At 37.2% G+C, this 14,618-nt stretch overlaps 1 protein-coding gene across 1 annotated transcript in view; it reads left to right on the plus strand.

The window, feature by feature from the left end:
- SUCLG2 (succinate-CoA ligase GDP-forming subunit beta) overlaps positions 1 to 14,618 on the plus strand; it is a 110,763-nt gene that overhangs the window by 63,167 nt on the left and 32,978 nt on the right. Inside the window, exons 8-9 of the mRNA XM_027467515.3 lie at positions 1,349 to 1,510; positions 2,582 to 2,724. Coding sequence (XP_027323316.2) covers positions 1,349 to 1,510; positions 2,582 to 2,724 — 305 coding nt within the window. The remainder of the gene's footprint in view (positions 1 to 1,348; positions 1,511 to 2,581; positions 2,725 to 14,618) is intronic.

Consider the following 14,618-nt stretch of genomic DNA (forward strand, 5'->3'; position numbering starts at 1 on the left):
CTCGTTTTGGCAGTTTTCCACACAGTGAGTTGCAAGGCAAGATCTAGATTCTTTCAATAGAGATTTATTATATGTGAAAACTCATGAATAGTTTTCTAAAACTGAAGTCGTGAAACTGAATTTGATCCTGTTTAAATTTAATCTGGTATTGGCTACAAGTCAAAGGTATTTAAAAAGAAAGGAAAGCAAAACAAACAACAACAATGATTGAGACTGTATCTGTCTTTTGCATGCTTAAAGATTGTGTGTTCAGTTATTTTAATTGATGGGTGTATCTGTATCAAATTTTCTTCTTTTTGTCATTGGCTTCTAATTGCAGAGGTATGTACAGTGCCTATGAGTAGGTGCACACATAATATGTATGTATTTCAAAGCAATACGAATCAAAGTACAACAGAAAGGAAAGCTGGACTAGATTCTGGATGCAGCATTGAAAGGCGTTTAGATCTGACTGGTTTGCTTTGAGAAATCAATTATGCTGCAGTTAGTAATTATCTGAATCTAGTACAACCCAAATTACTTAAATATAAAATGATAAGTATATAGTCTTATATTTACTTAAAACATTTTAATCTAATGAGATGTTTGCTTATGCAAGCCCATAAAAATAATGAGTTGGTAAATAGGCAAATAACCAGTTTACTCTACATGCATTTCTATTACTGTTTGGTTTTATATGATTATTATGCCTACTAGCTAGTCTTTGATATTTATTATTTACTATAGCCAGGTGTAGCTATTTTTAAACTTATTTTTGAAACCATAATGGATGTTGACATAAAAATCATGTTTTGATATTTTTTTAACGTATATTGTTTTAAAGTTGTTTTAATTTAGATCTTTAGGGAAATAATGTGTGAATGGCTTATAATATTAAAATTTTAAAATCTGTCTAAGGAGAAAAATTTTATACTACTCACCTATAAATATGAGTGCATGTTACCAAACATTACTAGTCTGTTATCTTTTATACTTGCTGACTTTCCAAAATATTGAGAGTAGATTGTCTTATGAAATTCCTGCAGACCACCCATCCAACTCATATAACCTGTGTTCATAACTTAGGGGCACTTTGTTTAAAGCAAACATAGAATATTGCCCCATGACAAAGGCATATGGCTGTGTAGTGTGAAGACACTTGCTCTACCTTTTTTTTTTTTTTTTAGAATAGGATTTAAGAAAAGCTTGCCCTTTTTGTGCTGGAATCAGTGCAGGAGCTTCATCATCAAACCCTGAGGACCTCTTTCCCCCTCCATCCTGTAGTAGTCAGCAATAACAGTAATATTTCAGAAGCTCTGTCTAACTGTAATTTCTAAATGCCTATATGTTTTTATATTTTTTTCCTTAGTGGTTTGCTTTGATGCCAAGATAAACTTTGATGACAATGCAGAATTTAGGCAAAAAGAAATATTTGCCATGGATGACAAGTCTGAAAATGAGCCTATAGAGAATGAAGCTGCCAAATATGACTTAAAATATATAGGACTGGATGGAAATATTGCTTGCTTTGGTAAGAACAAATAAATCCAAAAAAACATTTGAAGACAATTCATGCTTGTTCAATGTATAGACTTTGTTTAAATTCTGACATTCAATCCACCTGTGATACCAGTTTATTTTGTTGAGGCTGTCTGCCCTTCCACAAGTTCTTGCAGGACTGAAACTGAAATTGTGTTGAAGATGTGGTAAAGGCTGCAGCAGGCAGACAGGGCATGTGGGTTGTCAAAGAGAAGGCAGGCTGAATGGAGAGCCTTTGGGGTTTCTATGTTTTGAACTTTTAAGCTGATTCAATTGATCTTTCCAGTAAATAAAACACAAAAAGACATTAAAATTTGATTAGTTTTCAGAAATGTGTCTGTGTTACTTAGAAGGCACTTTGAAAGCTTGTGTGTAAAAACAAGATATTCCCTCTTACAAATAAATATCAAACTTCATTTCTGTTTAAGAGAAGTTTCTGAAAAAGCTGCTTGGTTATTAAAAGGAAAATAACATTTACTGTTTTATTTTTCTGTAAGATAGGAATTAATCTTCTGTTTAGAAGAGACAACAAAAACATGACTTGTTTTAGAAAATGTCTGGAGTTCACGCTGCTTAAATATGTACTCCAACCACGAATCTAGAAGATCCTTTTAGACCGGCGCAAACACAAAACAGAAGGCAGTTTTAGGAGTGCCTGATACTTGTCCCCAGAATTTAGTTGTCTGTTTTACAGTAATACAAAGCTTGATCTATTGTTATCACAACAGACAGAGGGGAACTCGTGATGGGATCACTGTTTCCAGAAGTTTCTCCTTTTTTTTTTTTTTTTAAACAGAAGTTTTTGTATTTCTCCAGCTTCCATTGCAGTGCTCAAATGTGCCTAGTGGAAGGTGCATTTATAAGTCCTAAAACTGATACAACCATAACGAATTCTAAATGCTTGGTGTGTATGCAACTGATTTTAAACTATGTATTGCGATGGATATCCTTGAATAGGCACTGAACTATTGAGAAATATTTGCATAACATTTTGGACCTTATTATTTTGATTGCTCTGTTATGTTTTTAATCCTTTCCACAAATCAGATGTTTCCAATTGCAGTGAATGGAGCTGGTCTTGCAATGGCAACTTGTGATATAATATCCTTGAACGGTGGAAAGCCAGCCAACTTCTTGGATCTTGGTGGAGGTGTGAAAGAAGCACAGGTGTATCAAGCATTCAAACTGCTGACTGCTGATCCAAAGGTAAAATAATAATAAAATAAATTGGTTTAGGACAGGGAGCTTCCCTGTGCAATACAGTTGTGTTATAGATCTATGTATACAATATGCTGAAAATACAGCTAACAGTGTAAAGGTAGAGGATGAGTTATTAAAGGAACTGTTGGAAAAGAAAATGATTTAACTGAGCCAATGGATCGACTTTTCAGTTCCTAATCCACATGTGGATTTGCTAGTCAGCCTTGAGCGGGCACTTTTTCAAGGTAGTTCAACAAAGAAATGCAGGTGTGGTATAGTTGGGCATTGCAGTGCTGACCTCTGTGCATCTGACTCCTTAAGGGGAATTTGTGAGGATACATAGATGCTTAAAATGTAATTCCTAACAGTGTAGTGCCACAGTAAGTGAGAAGGAAAATTTGAGTTAAGCAAAACATTAATTCCTTGAGGTTTCTACAATATCTGATTCTATACTACAGGATATTCAGTGTTTAATTAACATTCACAGGCTGCTATCCTATCCTGGTGCACTGTTTCTTTTGCAGATGGAGGTGCAGTTTCTCTTTTCTTGAACAGGAGAAGGCTTGAGCCTGTGTGTGATGAGCGTAGTTGTTTCTAGAGATGCATGTTAGTGTGCTGAGGTCATTGGCCCATGTTTGCAGACAGAACCAGAATAGCTACTGAGAGAATATTGATCAGGCGTAGGCACTGGAGTGGTGCCAGCTGACCAGCCTTGCCAACGTGGAGTTATGCTTTTGTGTAGCTGGGACCAAAGTTGCCATAGATTTTTCTTTTACTAATGAAAATCTGTCAAAGGGCTTTGGTCATCTTATCCATCTCCTGTACCTAAGCATCTTTAGTGAAGTCCTAATTTCAACATTTTATATTCTTGTGGATCTCTGTCTTTTTTTTTTTTTCTTGTGTTTCCATCCCCTCTCCTTAATTTTAATGTATGTATAATATAAACTCATCAAAGTACCACCTTTGTATGAAAATTGCATCAGTGGACTTGAGATACGTTCTGGAATATATGGTAGTTATATGGAATATAGGAAGGATTTATTTCTTGCAAGGAATATATAATACAATAGACACCTTCATTGTCTAATGCTAGTAGACACTTATACTTGCGTTCATTTGTGTAAGTTCTGCACTGCATGCTTGGTATGATAATCAAGGTTTGGCTGAGATGTAATTTAGTTCTGAAACCTGTATTAGTGGTGGAGAAGCAGGTGTGGTTAAGTCTTAGATACACAACTTAGCTGATGATTATCACTATGCTAAACAAGTTTTTTGTCTGCTACAGCACAAACAGCAGGTATTAATTTTGCTGAAGAAAATTGAGTTTAAACAATCTTAAAAAGAAAAAAGGACATTTCAGTAGCTCTCAGCTATATGATGTCTACATATCCAACATTTGACTGGTGAATGCATCCTCCTTCTATTCTATATTCTCCTATTTAACACTAGCAGCTTTAACTAGAAATAGTGAAGCTGTGCTGGTTGGGACAGTGGGGGCAAAGCAAAAGGTAGAATGGAAAAGACCTGAAATAGTCACTTATGCTTGTGTCTATGTAGCCAGCTATAGTTACGCCATTCCTGGCTTTATGACTGGCCCAAAATGTAGAAGGCTTAGCCTAAATGCATCATAACTAATTCGTCATTCATTTGTTGCCTCCTCTCTCTTCCTTTTGAATGCCTTTTCTGATTGTGGTGTGTGTTTTTTTGTTGTTGTTTTTTTTTCACACCTTTTCTACACAGGAAAAAAATTACAGAACAGCCCTGTTGCATTTCTTTTCTGTTTGTTCTCTCTATTGCGCTTCAGGATGAAGGGTGAGGATGATTGCTGAAAGTCCCTCTGGACTCTGCTGTTTGGAGTGGTGCAGGGGAAGGAGGGTGCTTCTGAAAGCTTTCTGCTCTAGGAATGTAGCTCACAGCAAACTGGGATGTACGTACACAAGTGACAGCATTGTCAGCTGCAGACACTGCATTTCTGTGGAGATTTATTGCCATTGTCCATTTTTAAGTTATTAACTAGTTATTCTGAGTCTAGCTCTGGACATGTCCAGTCATACCACGGCTCTTATTGCTGAGAGGCTTGCCAGGTTTAAAAAAGTCATTTCTGAAGTGGTTGTCATCAGCCCTTTCAATTCAAGCACCTTTTCCCTTATTTTATGTCACTGTGATCATCAGCTATACAGTTTCAGTTGCACTTGACTTCAGGTGAAAAGTGTCTCTTAATGGTAGTTGAAGAGTATGTACAAAGTGAAATTAGGATTCGTGAAGGTATGCTGATATCCCAGTATGTAATAGGTGACTAATAACACTTACCAGGCTAACATCAAAGCATTCATAGCTTTTCTTACTGCTCTGTAGTTGAATGTTAATGTATGTTTACAAACTATTAAAAAATAAGCATTCTATGTTTTGTTTTGTTCTGCTCAGAAAACACGATAAATGTCCGTTATTTCCTCTTTCCACGTACTGTGTCCATTAGTTACATAAGATAATCGAATGAATCCTCTCTTTTCTTAACTAATGCTAGGTTTTCAGTCCCGTAAGTCCGTCTAATTGCTATGTTGTCTAATGTCGCATTCACAATTTGTATCTGGTCAGTAATTTCCCTGTGACCTGTAACCTGATTCCCACTTTATTTGAGAATACAAAAACTTACTCTGGGGAACTCTGAAGCCAATTAATTGTTGTCAATGTCCCCAAAAACATGGAGCCTCTGAGGGGTGAGTAAACAAGCAGCACTGATTCTAGTTCCACTGAAATATGGCACTGGCAGAATTAAGGATGTTGCAAGAGAAGACAACTTCGAGAAGGAAATGTTCAACTGCTGCACTTTGAAATAGATTTCTTTCTCTCTCTCTCTCTCTATTTCTCCTTAATATAAAATAGACTTTATAAAGTAAAATAATAATAATAATAAAATACAGATATGCCATGATTTCATTTAGTAAAGCTAGGAGATACCATTTGTGAGAAAACTGAAGATGTTTGATAGTTTGCTGTTGGTTCAATCTGGCTGATGTCAGTGTCTATAATTCTTTAAAAAAAAAAAGAAAAAAAAGTTTGTTGCAAAAGGTTACCCACAGGCTTTTGGATGGAAATGCTGTCTTGGAGTCAGTGACCCTTTTATACTCTGCTGGTCTTGTTTGCAGTCTGCTATATCCAATCCTTCCTAGGTCAGACAGGCCATTGCAATGGCTCTGAATTCCTTTCTTTTCAGTCTAAATTCCAGGCTCTTTTTTTTTTTCCTGACTGTCTTCTTTCTCTGAGTTTGTGCAGTGTGTCTGCTCTGCAAATGATGGGATGTTTTCCCTCTTTTCTGTTAGTCTTAGGAACAGGGAAGATGGCTGGATTCGGGGTGTTGGAGCTGCTGGAAGTTACCATACAACTGTTTGTAGGATTCAATGGTTTCCAAAAGGCTAAAGCTGAAAAAAGTCTTGTCAATTAATCTGCTGTCTGGTACATTGAAGCGTGGTCACCATCCAGCCGTCTGCTTTGGCCTGGAGCTTCTCCAACAAACACTGACACTCCTAAATTACCCACAAGTTGTTCTCTCAACTTTTTAATATGTGTTGTAGCAAGAGAAGTCTTCATGGGAAGTTTCAGATCTCAGCCTGGCTGAATCATGATTTTGAAGATCTTAGTGAGTATGGGAGCCCATAATGAGTAGGCTCGTGGCGGGATGTTTTTGGTGATGACAGGCAAAACCAAGAAGCATCTCAGCAACAACCTGAAGCAAGTCACATCCTCTGCCTTCCTCCCCCATACTACTACAGTAGAATAAATGTAATACAGTATGGGTTACTGGTATAAGAGAGTTGCCCATTAATGTTCTCATAAATGTTATGTATACTTCAGATGTGTGGCCCAGGCATGGCTATAGTCTTTTTTCAGAGTTTTGTCTGCACAGCATTCCTGTCCCTTGTTCCTTCTCCCTACTGAAATACAGGAGCTTAAAGGCCAAAACTGTTTGTTGTTTTTGTTCTTCCCCCTAAAGCTCCTTTGATGTTCTTTTGACACCTGTCCTTGATGATGCTACCAAATTGATTTATCAAATCAATTGCTGTTAATAAGAGTTTGTTTGTCATATAGGAAAAAAATATTGACAGAATGAAAAATATTTCTCTGGAAAATATACTCTGTAGTGACATCTGTTAACTCATATCCAGGGAATAATTAATATCAAACACACACAACGTTTTTTCCCTGTAGTCATTCCTTATTCCAAATTCAGATTATTGTTTACTAAATGTGGATTATGCTTTCTTATTCCTGTCATTTCACTTTGCCCATTTGCGTATGTCAGATGCATCTTTCTGTCCACTTTGGTGATGGGAAAAGTAATGGCACTGACGTGTCTTGCCATTAAGTGGCGTGTGAAGCAGAGGTCTCAGGGCTTTTATTTTCCAGACATCCGAGAGTGAAGAGAATTCTGAAAGAGGGTATCATTAAATCATAATTTTGCAATTCAGTTATTTTCCAGCTGTGCTTGGTGTGAAAGTAATACAGCTTATCCATCCTTATTATATAAGACATTTTTATGACTAGCTTATCCTTTTGGCTTGAGGGATTTTTAGTATTAGTTTTCTTAACGTTGCAGTCTGTTATGTGGCAACAGAAGGCATAACTCTCTACTAAGAAAAGCTTTGTGATACTCTTTTCTCAGGCTTCAGAAACTGAAAGAAGGAAAAAAAGGCTTCCTTTTATAACCTATTTGGTTTTAATTTTGATTGAATGAATTCCAAATTAATTGGGTGAACTAGTTCAGTTTAAACAATTCCGAAAGTCTGCGAGCATTCAGGCAGCTTGGAGCATAGAGACTGTCCTGGGGTGTTACTGCCCTCGTTGCTCTCACTCTACAACTTGAAACAAAGACTGGCTCGTAGTTTTAGGGGAGAAGGATCTTTTGAGTATGGTTTCCAACTATGCTTGACTATAAAGCAGGGGATTTTATTCTGGAAATGATGCAAAAATCTGTCTTATTTCATGAGTCTGTGCCTAGCATTTGACTGTTGTGTTATAATCCTAAGCCAAAAAGGGGTTTTGGCAGTGAACCTTTTCTTAGGAGTTGCCAGGTGCCTGTTCTGTTCCCAACCAAGTGCTCCATGCAGTGTGCCCACTGAGGCGTCCCTTCAGACAGTCTTTGGGCAGTGCAAAGGGACTGGAAGAAGAAGAGGGGAATGTTGTCATGGGGTGTTCCTGTTATAGGCTTGGGCATTGAGACACCACAGTCACATGAAGTGAAAATCAAAAGTAATATCAGCAGCCAAGTTGTGAGTGCAGGCAGTTTGCACAGCTGTTTAATGCAATCTGCAGAGTGTCTGTTGCAGTATTTGTCGTGCCAGTCAGTCAGAATTGTCGAGTCTGACTCATCTATGAAGAGTTGCAGCTTGAACATCAAAAGCAGCATCCAGAAACAAAGAAATAGCTGATTTGATTTTCTTCTAGGGTTTCCTTGGCCCGTTGCTGAGTGGTTAGTGGTGGTGTTACTCGTGGTGTTTCTGTGTGTATGAGAGGAGTGTGCTTTGGGGAGTGGGAAGGGGGGGCTATCAAGCTTTAAAAGTCACAAGTAGGAAATAGTTCATAGAGGTTTTAACAGTATAAAAATTAAAATAGCTACGCTTGCAGTGATAGGAAGCCTTGCCATAGAGCACAGGCTGTCTGTGAATAGTTTGTCATGTACTTTTTGCATTTCACTCCTAATTGCCAGTAGTAGATTTCTCAGTGTTGTGTGAATACAAAGCTAAAAATCAGTAGGATCAGGCAACCTTCTCTCCATCACACATGCACCCTAGGTCAGCGTGTTTATAGTGGTAAAGAAAAAAAAATGAAATGTAAATAGCATTCAGTTATAGACGTATAATAGTGTTAGCATTGGATTTGTTTGAATTGTCAGATTGCATGTCATTTCAGATAATGCAGAGGAACCCCATTCTTACATAGTCATTAGGAATCTTCTTGCTTTCTCATTCAAATATCATACACCCTTTACACACTTCATTACCCAGCTCTTCTTTACACAGCATGAAAAGTCTTTATGCCTTGTGTGTTTTTCTGATTCACACAAGAGGGTGAAGCATTGTATGCTGTTTTGAGTACTCTAAAAACTGTAGCTGAAGAGTTATTGTAGTGAAAAATGTCTCTGTGTTATAGGCTACGTGCCAACAGTGCTAGACCTCTGTGGTAGTGGAAGCAATTCCGAAAATTGGAACTGTGACCAGAATTCTGTTGCTTTTATCCAAGCTAGAGCACCAGCTGGCGTGCCGACTTCAATTGAAACCATCACTCTCCTTCCTCTCCTCCTCTCCCCCACATTCCCCAAGAGCACTCTGTAGGTTTTCCTTTCAGTGCTCTATCTACGAGACCCAAGTTCAGAACTCAGAGGACCCAGTAGTTCTGCAGGTGCTTACCGCAAGTGTAGTGTTCACACCTCTGAAGAGCACTCGTAGCTCCAGACAGGTGTCCAGAAATGGTGGAGTTGAGTTTAGTGGGTACTTCTGAGGGAAAAAAAAAAGTGCTGTGGAAATGATAAAAGTTATAACTGTTCCTTTACTGCTTATTGCATAGCCATATCCTAGTGGCAGCTTTGTATTCAGCATTGCTCATATAAATGAAATATTAAATTTTTAAAAAGAAAGTTGTAGTCAATAAACCTGTAGTCAATAAAATGTTGGTTTTGTATCGAGATTTTGACATTTCTGTAAGGTGATGCCTAATAAATTATTGATATATCACAGTTTTCAGAAGCTGGATTTTACTGTTGTCTTAATGTTACCGCCTAATAGAATGTAGGGAGCCCTTTTAACCATTAGTTAATTCGAGTAGTCAGCCCAGTGTTGGAGGTTAATGTCAGTTGTGGTAAGGCAAGATGCAGTAAGGTTTCAAAGGAGCAAAGTTAAGTTAGTTGTTCTGAAAATTGCCCAGCAGAAAAGGTGATTGAGTCCTTCAGCAGTTTGCATAAGGAGCTTACAGGTTATACAAGCGTTTAAGAACTGCCTCAAACAAAAACTTAGCCTGAGTCTCTCAGGCAGCGTAGATTCTGCCTTGGGTCCAATGGATGGACTTGAGGTTTCTTTTCCTCTTCCAGATAGCAGCTCTAAATCTAAAGCTCTGATTAGTAGCTTTACATGGGCAATAATGCTTTGGTTTTTTAAGCCTTTTAAAGTTTAAGATCACAGGGTGACAGTTTGTAGGCCTGGAAAAGACCTATCAGAGCTCAAACATCTGGTAAAGCTGGGAAAAGTTGAAAAAGGCATATTGTATTTTCTGCATCAGTGATTTGTAGAAATACTGTGCCTTTAATGGAGAACATTGAGCACATCCATCTGCAAAGTACTAACAATCATAGTTCTTTTACAGATACTATAGGGTTTGGGCTTATTGGGGTAATTTAGGACTTTTTCCCATATTTCTATTAGTGCTGTGTTGGAGAGAAAATACAGGCTAATAGAATTTGAGCAAGAATTTCTTCTAATGTCTTTGCAATTTCACAGGTATTAAATTAAAGTGGCTAGTCATCTTTTAGAGCACTTAAAGTATTGAAAAAGCATTCTTTCATTTCACTTAAGCGTTTTTAAAGACTTATAGCATATTGCCAATATTTATTAAAATGTGAGGACAAATACGCATTTTTTAAATGCTTAGAGTTTTCTTGATTTATTATCAAGAGTAATATATTTTTCAGGAGCATGTGTATTATTGAGTCCTAAGTAATTGGTATGTAAATATACTTTAACATGACTTTGCCATTATTTGCTGACACTGACAAGTTGAGTGCCTTTTGGCATTTTAAAGTCGGCTATAATGAATCTTAAAAGCTGGATATGAAAATAAACTTACTAAGCAAGATAAAAACTTGCAGAGATTTTGTAACCTCTTGTACAGTAGAATAGGCAAAATTTACGAGCCTTTCATTTAAAGTGAAATAATGAAAAATTTGTGAAGGGATCACAACAGAAATGTAGCTGTTAGGTTTGGGTGTATCTGTGGTGAAGGAGGTGGGAGAGCTCTATCTGAACAATTTCCACACTGCCAAGTGAGACCTGTTGCCTTCAACTGGTGGATGGCTTTATATTCGGTCACTTGAATTTTTTCAAATTTTGTGTGCCAATTACCTTCTCCTGTAATGGTGTCTCTTCTGAACTAAGTACAGAGGAGCACAAGCTTTCAGCTCCTCAAAAAACAGTGTGTCTTACCCTTTCTAAGATAGCTGCTATGTGATCAAGATTTGTTGTATTTTTGTGCTTGTTCTGAGCTATTATTTCATGAGTGATCAGGGTGATAAAGTGTTTTTAAGGGCTTCTTCCTCCATGGAGGATTGGGACTTTTCTGAGCAATCCTTTGATGAGCCAGTATGCCTGTGGTGGGAAGTGTTTGAGTTAAGACAATTACATGGTAATAAATTGATTATACCTATTTGTTACTTCAGTGTCATAGCAGCGTATTATCTGTCCCACCTCAAAACCAGGCCTAAGGCCAAGAAAGGGCAGTGGGTTCAGGCAGTAAGATGGCAGGAACCCCTTGCGCTGGAAAATGCCCACTGTTGGGGCTGGTGGAGCAGCAGCGGTGGAAGTGGATATCCACATATTGTTAATTTAGGTCTGTTATTTTAACTGCCAGTATTGGAAATATTGGATTAGTATGATGACTGAGCTTCATAACGCTGGGGAAAGTCTTCTATTACTTAAACGAGAAATCTTCATCTTGAAAACTTGGCAGTGTCATCTGTAATTGCAAATGCCTGATAATCACATCCAGCGTGTGGAATATGACGTGCAGTTATGTTTGTGGGTGTTCGTATTGCCTACTTGAAGGAAATGCCGTGCATAATACATCAGAAAAGTGTTTAATCCTTTACTGTACTTTACAAATTGATTTTGAAATTTTGAAAATTTACGTGACTCATTTTACAGTTAGGATAAAAAGGGAAGATATTTTGGGAATCTCGATTTGGTAATTCATCTTGTTGAGATGAGTAGTTTATTATGAATCTATTTAGAGATCGTCTAGCATACAGAGTAATGAAAGAATAATCATTTTATAATACAAGTTCTAAATAATGTATTAATAAAGATTTTAGTTTCCCTACTTAAGCTTTTCTGTAGAGAAAATTGCATTTTATTACTCATTATTTTTAAGTGGTTTGAGGTGTTATGGCTGTCTACGAAAGTGTTTGTTCTTTCGCATCAAAAAGAAGAAATCTAATCACCTCACCTCCATCTGTTCCTGCTAGAATCAGGCCTAGATGATGAACTGTATATTTCAAGTAGGTGCTTTTAGCCATTTTTATTGGGTAGAACATGCTCTTCTTCTGACAGTGCAATGGATATCAACTGTTTTTACTTATAATTTCTGAAGCACCCTTGACGGATTGAGTACAGATAGAGCACAGGTCAGTTGAAGAATAAGACTAATTTTAGCACCTTTTTTTAATCTCCAAAATGTAAAGATCATTTTCCCCATCATAAAAGTACCTTCTAAAGACTAAAGATCGTACTAAGATTTTTAGTGTAAAGGTAAGCCTATGCTAAAGGAGAAAAAAAAAAGAAAGGTGGGGGAATGTGAAGTAGTGTCTTTTTGTTTTTTAAATGAGCTTTTTGTCTTCTGTCTCTAAGCTGAAAAAGTGACCTAATACTGCTGTGCCCAGTTCAGTGGTTATTGGGAAAGAAGGGAAAATTTATGTGAATAAATACAGCTGTATTACTTTTCTCTGTTGTGACAATTGTGCTCTGGTTTGCATCCTAATACAGGAAACAGATTGTGATAGGTGATGCTGGTCTATATTACTATTAATCCCATATGCCATCTGAAATGTTTGGCATAGTGATGTGACTGAGAATAATGTGCAGGTCTGGAAGGTATGTAGCTTTTGAAATCATTGGCATTTTTTTTAGGAAAAAGATCTGTTAGAACATCCACCCATTTCTATGTAAATGGGTTGCTGAGATACAGTGCATCTTATATTTTCTGTATTCCAGTGTGTATGCTTTTTTAATACAGGAAATGTATTTTTCAGAAGTATGTGAACTTTGGTTTTGGAGCAGTATGCACTCTGTTTCCAATTGGAAGGATGTATTTAATTATATTCGAATAAGAAAAGTATTCCTTGGCCTGTGTTCATCCATCCATTTGCATAGCTGAGCACAGAATGATGAAAAAGCATTGGAAGAGACAAAAATTATTTGAAATATGGCTTAATGAAAGAGGGAAAAGCTATTTCTTTCCTTTGAATCTGTTTTTTTCAGGTGAGACTGAATTATTTCACAACTTCATTATTCATGCTCCAATTCAAGAAGATATTTAAACCTGTTTCAGATTTTAATATTTTATTATCTATTATTCTGAGTGGATGGATGAAGCTGAAATAAATTAGTCTATTCACTTTTAAAGCTTGTCATGTGCTTAAGTGCTTAGCAAATCAAGTCCACATCTACCACAAATGGGTACTTACTCTTGTTGCTAGAAGTTTAGCTTCATCTTCTGATAGAAAAACTATACGGTATAGGAAGATAAATGTCTGGCCTCAAAATATGTGGTCTGTGTTTTACCCTTCAATATTTAACTGTACTAGACAGTACCTATAATAGGGTGTTTTCTTTATAGTAATATTTTCTCTTAATTTTACATTTCACGGTAGCAAATCACGTGTATAAATGGCAACGTGTGTGTGTGTGTCTGTGTAGATGTGTATTGTTGCTGGTTACACAAGTTGTGTGCAAATGCGTGCAACCTTTTTCATTTTTGCTGTTAAGTGTTGCTGTACTTTAAATGCCATTTCCAGATATTTAAGGGTAAGCCTGAGCAGCTGTAAGAGCTGCTGAGCACCAGATGTGCGTTCCCCAGGAGCATGGAGGAGAAGGAGCGCTCTGCTGCTGCCAGCAAGTTCTCCAAGGCAGAGGATGGCAGAGCATTGGCCAAGAGTCTCCGAGTGCCTCAGTGCAAGCAGCACAGCAGTCCTGCCGCCAGTGCCATCAGATGGCATTTCTCTGTGGATGACATTTGGGCTGACCACGTAAGCCAACATTCACTTTACCAGAAAAGGGAATTAAATCTGTTGTGCCAACTCATGCCAGATTGAACTGTATTTACAAACAGGCTCCAGCTGAAAATGCCATTAAGCAAAAGTTAACATAGAGCTCTGTTGTTTCACAGAGTAGTGCCAGCTTTGTGATTAAAGCAGGAGCCTTTGCGTAAACTGTGGATGCATGGTAGATTTGGAATTAATAATGATAATAGGGGAAAAGAGTAAAAGCATCTCATTAAGAAAATAGATGGCATACATGCTTATATGGTGTAGACAAGATTAAAACCTGAAAATGCTGAGAATTTCTTAACTAAATCTTGATGAAGTCACCCTCCCAGAACACTGTTATGTTCCTGTAACTGGCAAAAAGAAAAAAAAAATCAATTATTGGGTAGAAATGAATGAATGTGCAGAGTCAATATTTTATAGTAGGCAGTGAAAGTTGAATGCCTGATGCCCGGCAAATCATTTGATTTAAAGGTTTGGGACTGCAATGCTTGACTTCTCAAGAAGAAATATAAAAGAGCAAATTACTATTTGCTGGAAAGTCACAGAAACCTTATCAGAATTGTTTAGTTCCTGCTACTCCCTGGAGGTTTTCCTCTTCAACCACTGATTGAGTATATGTTCTCTGAATTGTGAAGGATTTGTCTTTAATCAAAAATTTATGGGGCCCTATACAGTTGTCTTGTTTTTGTGTGTGTGTGTGTATTAGTTAGAGGAGCATCTCCAATAAGCTTTTGTTTTCACTTAGTCTTACAAACTATGTAAGTAATTGAACTGAAAAGGTAAAATAAAAGTGATTTAAACTAAGACAGTGCCTACATTTCAGCAATGTTAGCTTATCTCCCTTAATAATGGTAAAAATGTGTTTCACTTCAGT

The sequence above is a fragment of the Anas platyrhynchos genome, chromosome 13 (genome assembly GCF_047663525.1).
Source record: "Anas platyrhynchos isolate ZD024472 breed Pekin duck chromosome 13, IASCAAS_PekinDuck_T2T, whole genome shotgun sequence".
Classification (NCBI taxonomy): domain Eukaryota; kingdom Metazoa; phylum Chordata; class Aves; order Anseriformes; family Anatidae; genus Anas; species Anas platyrhynchos.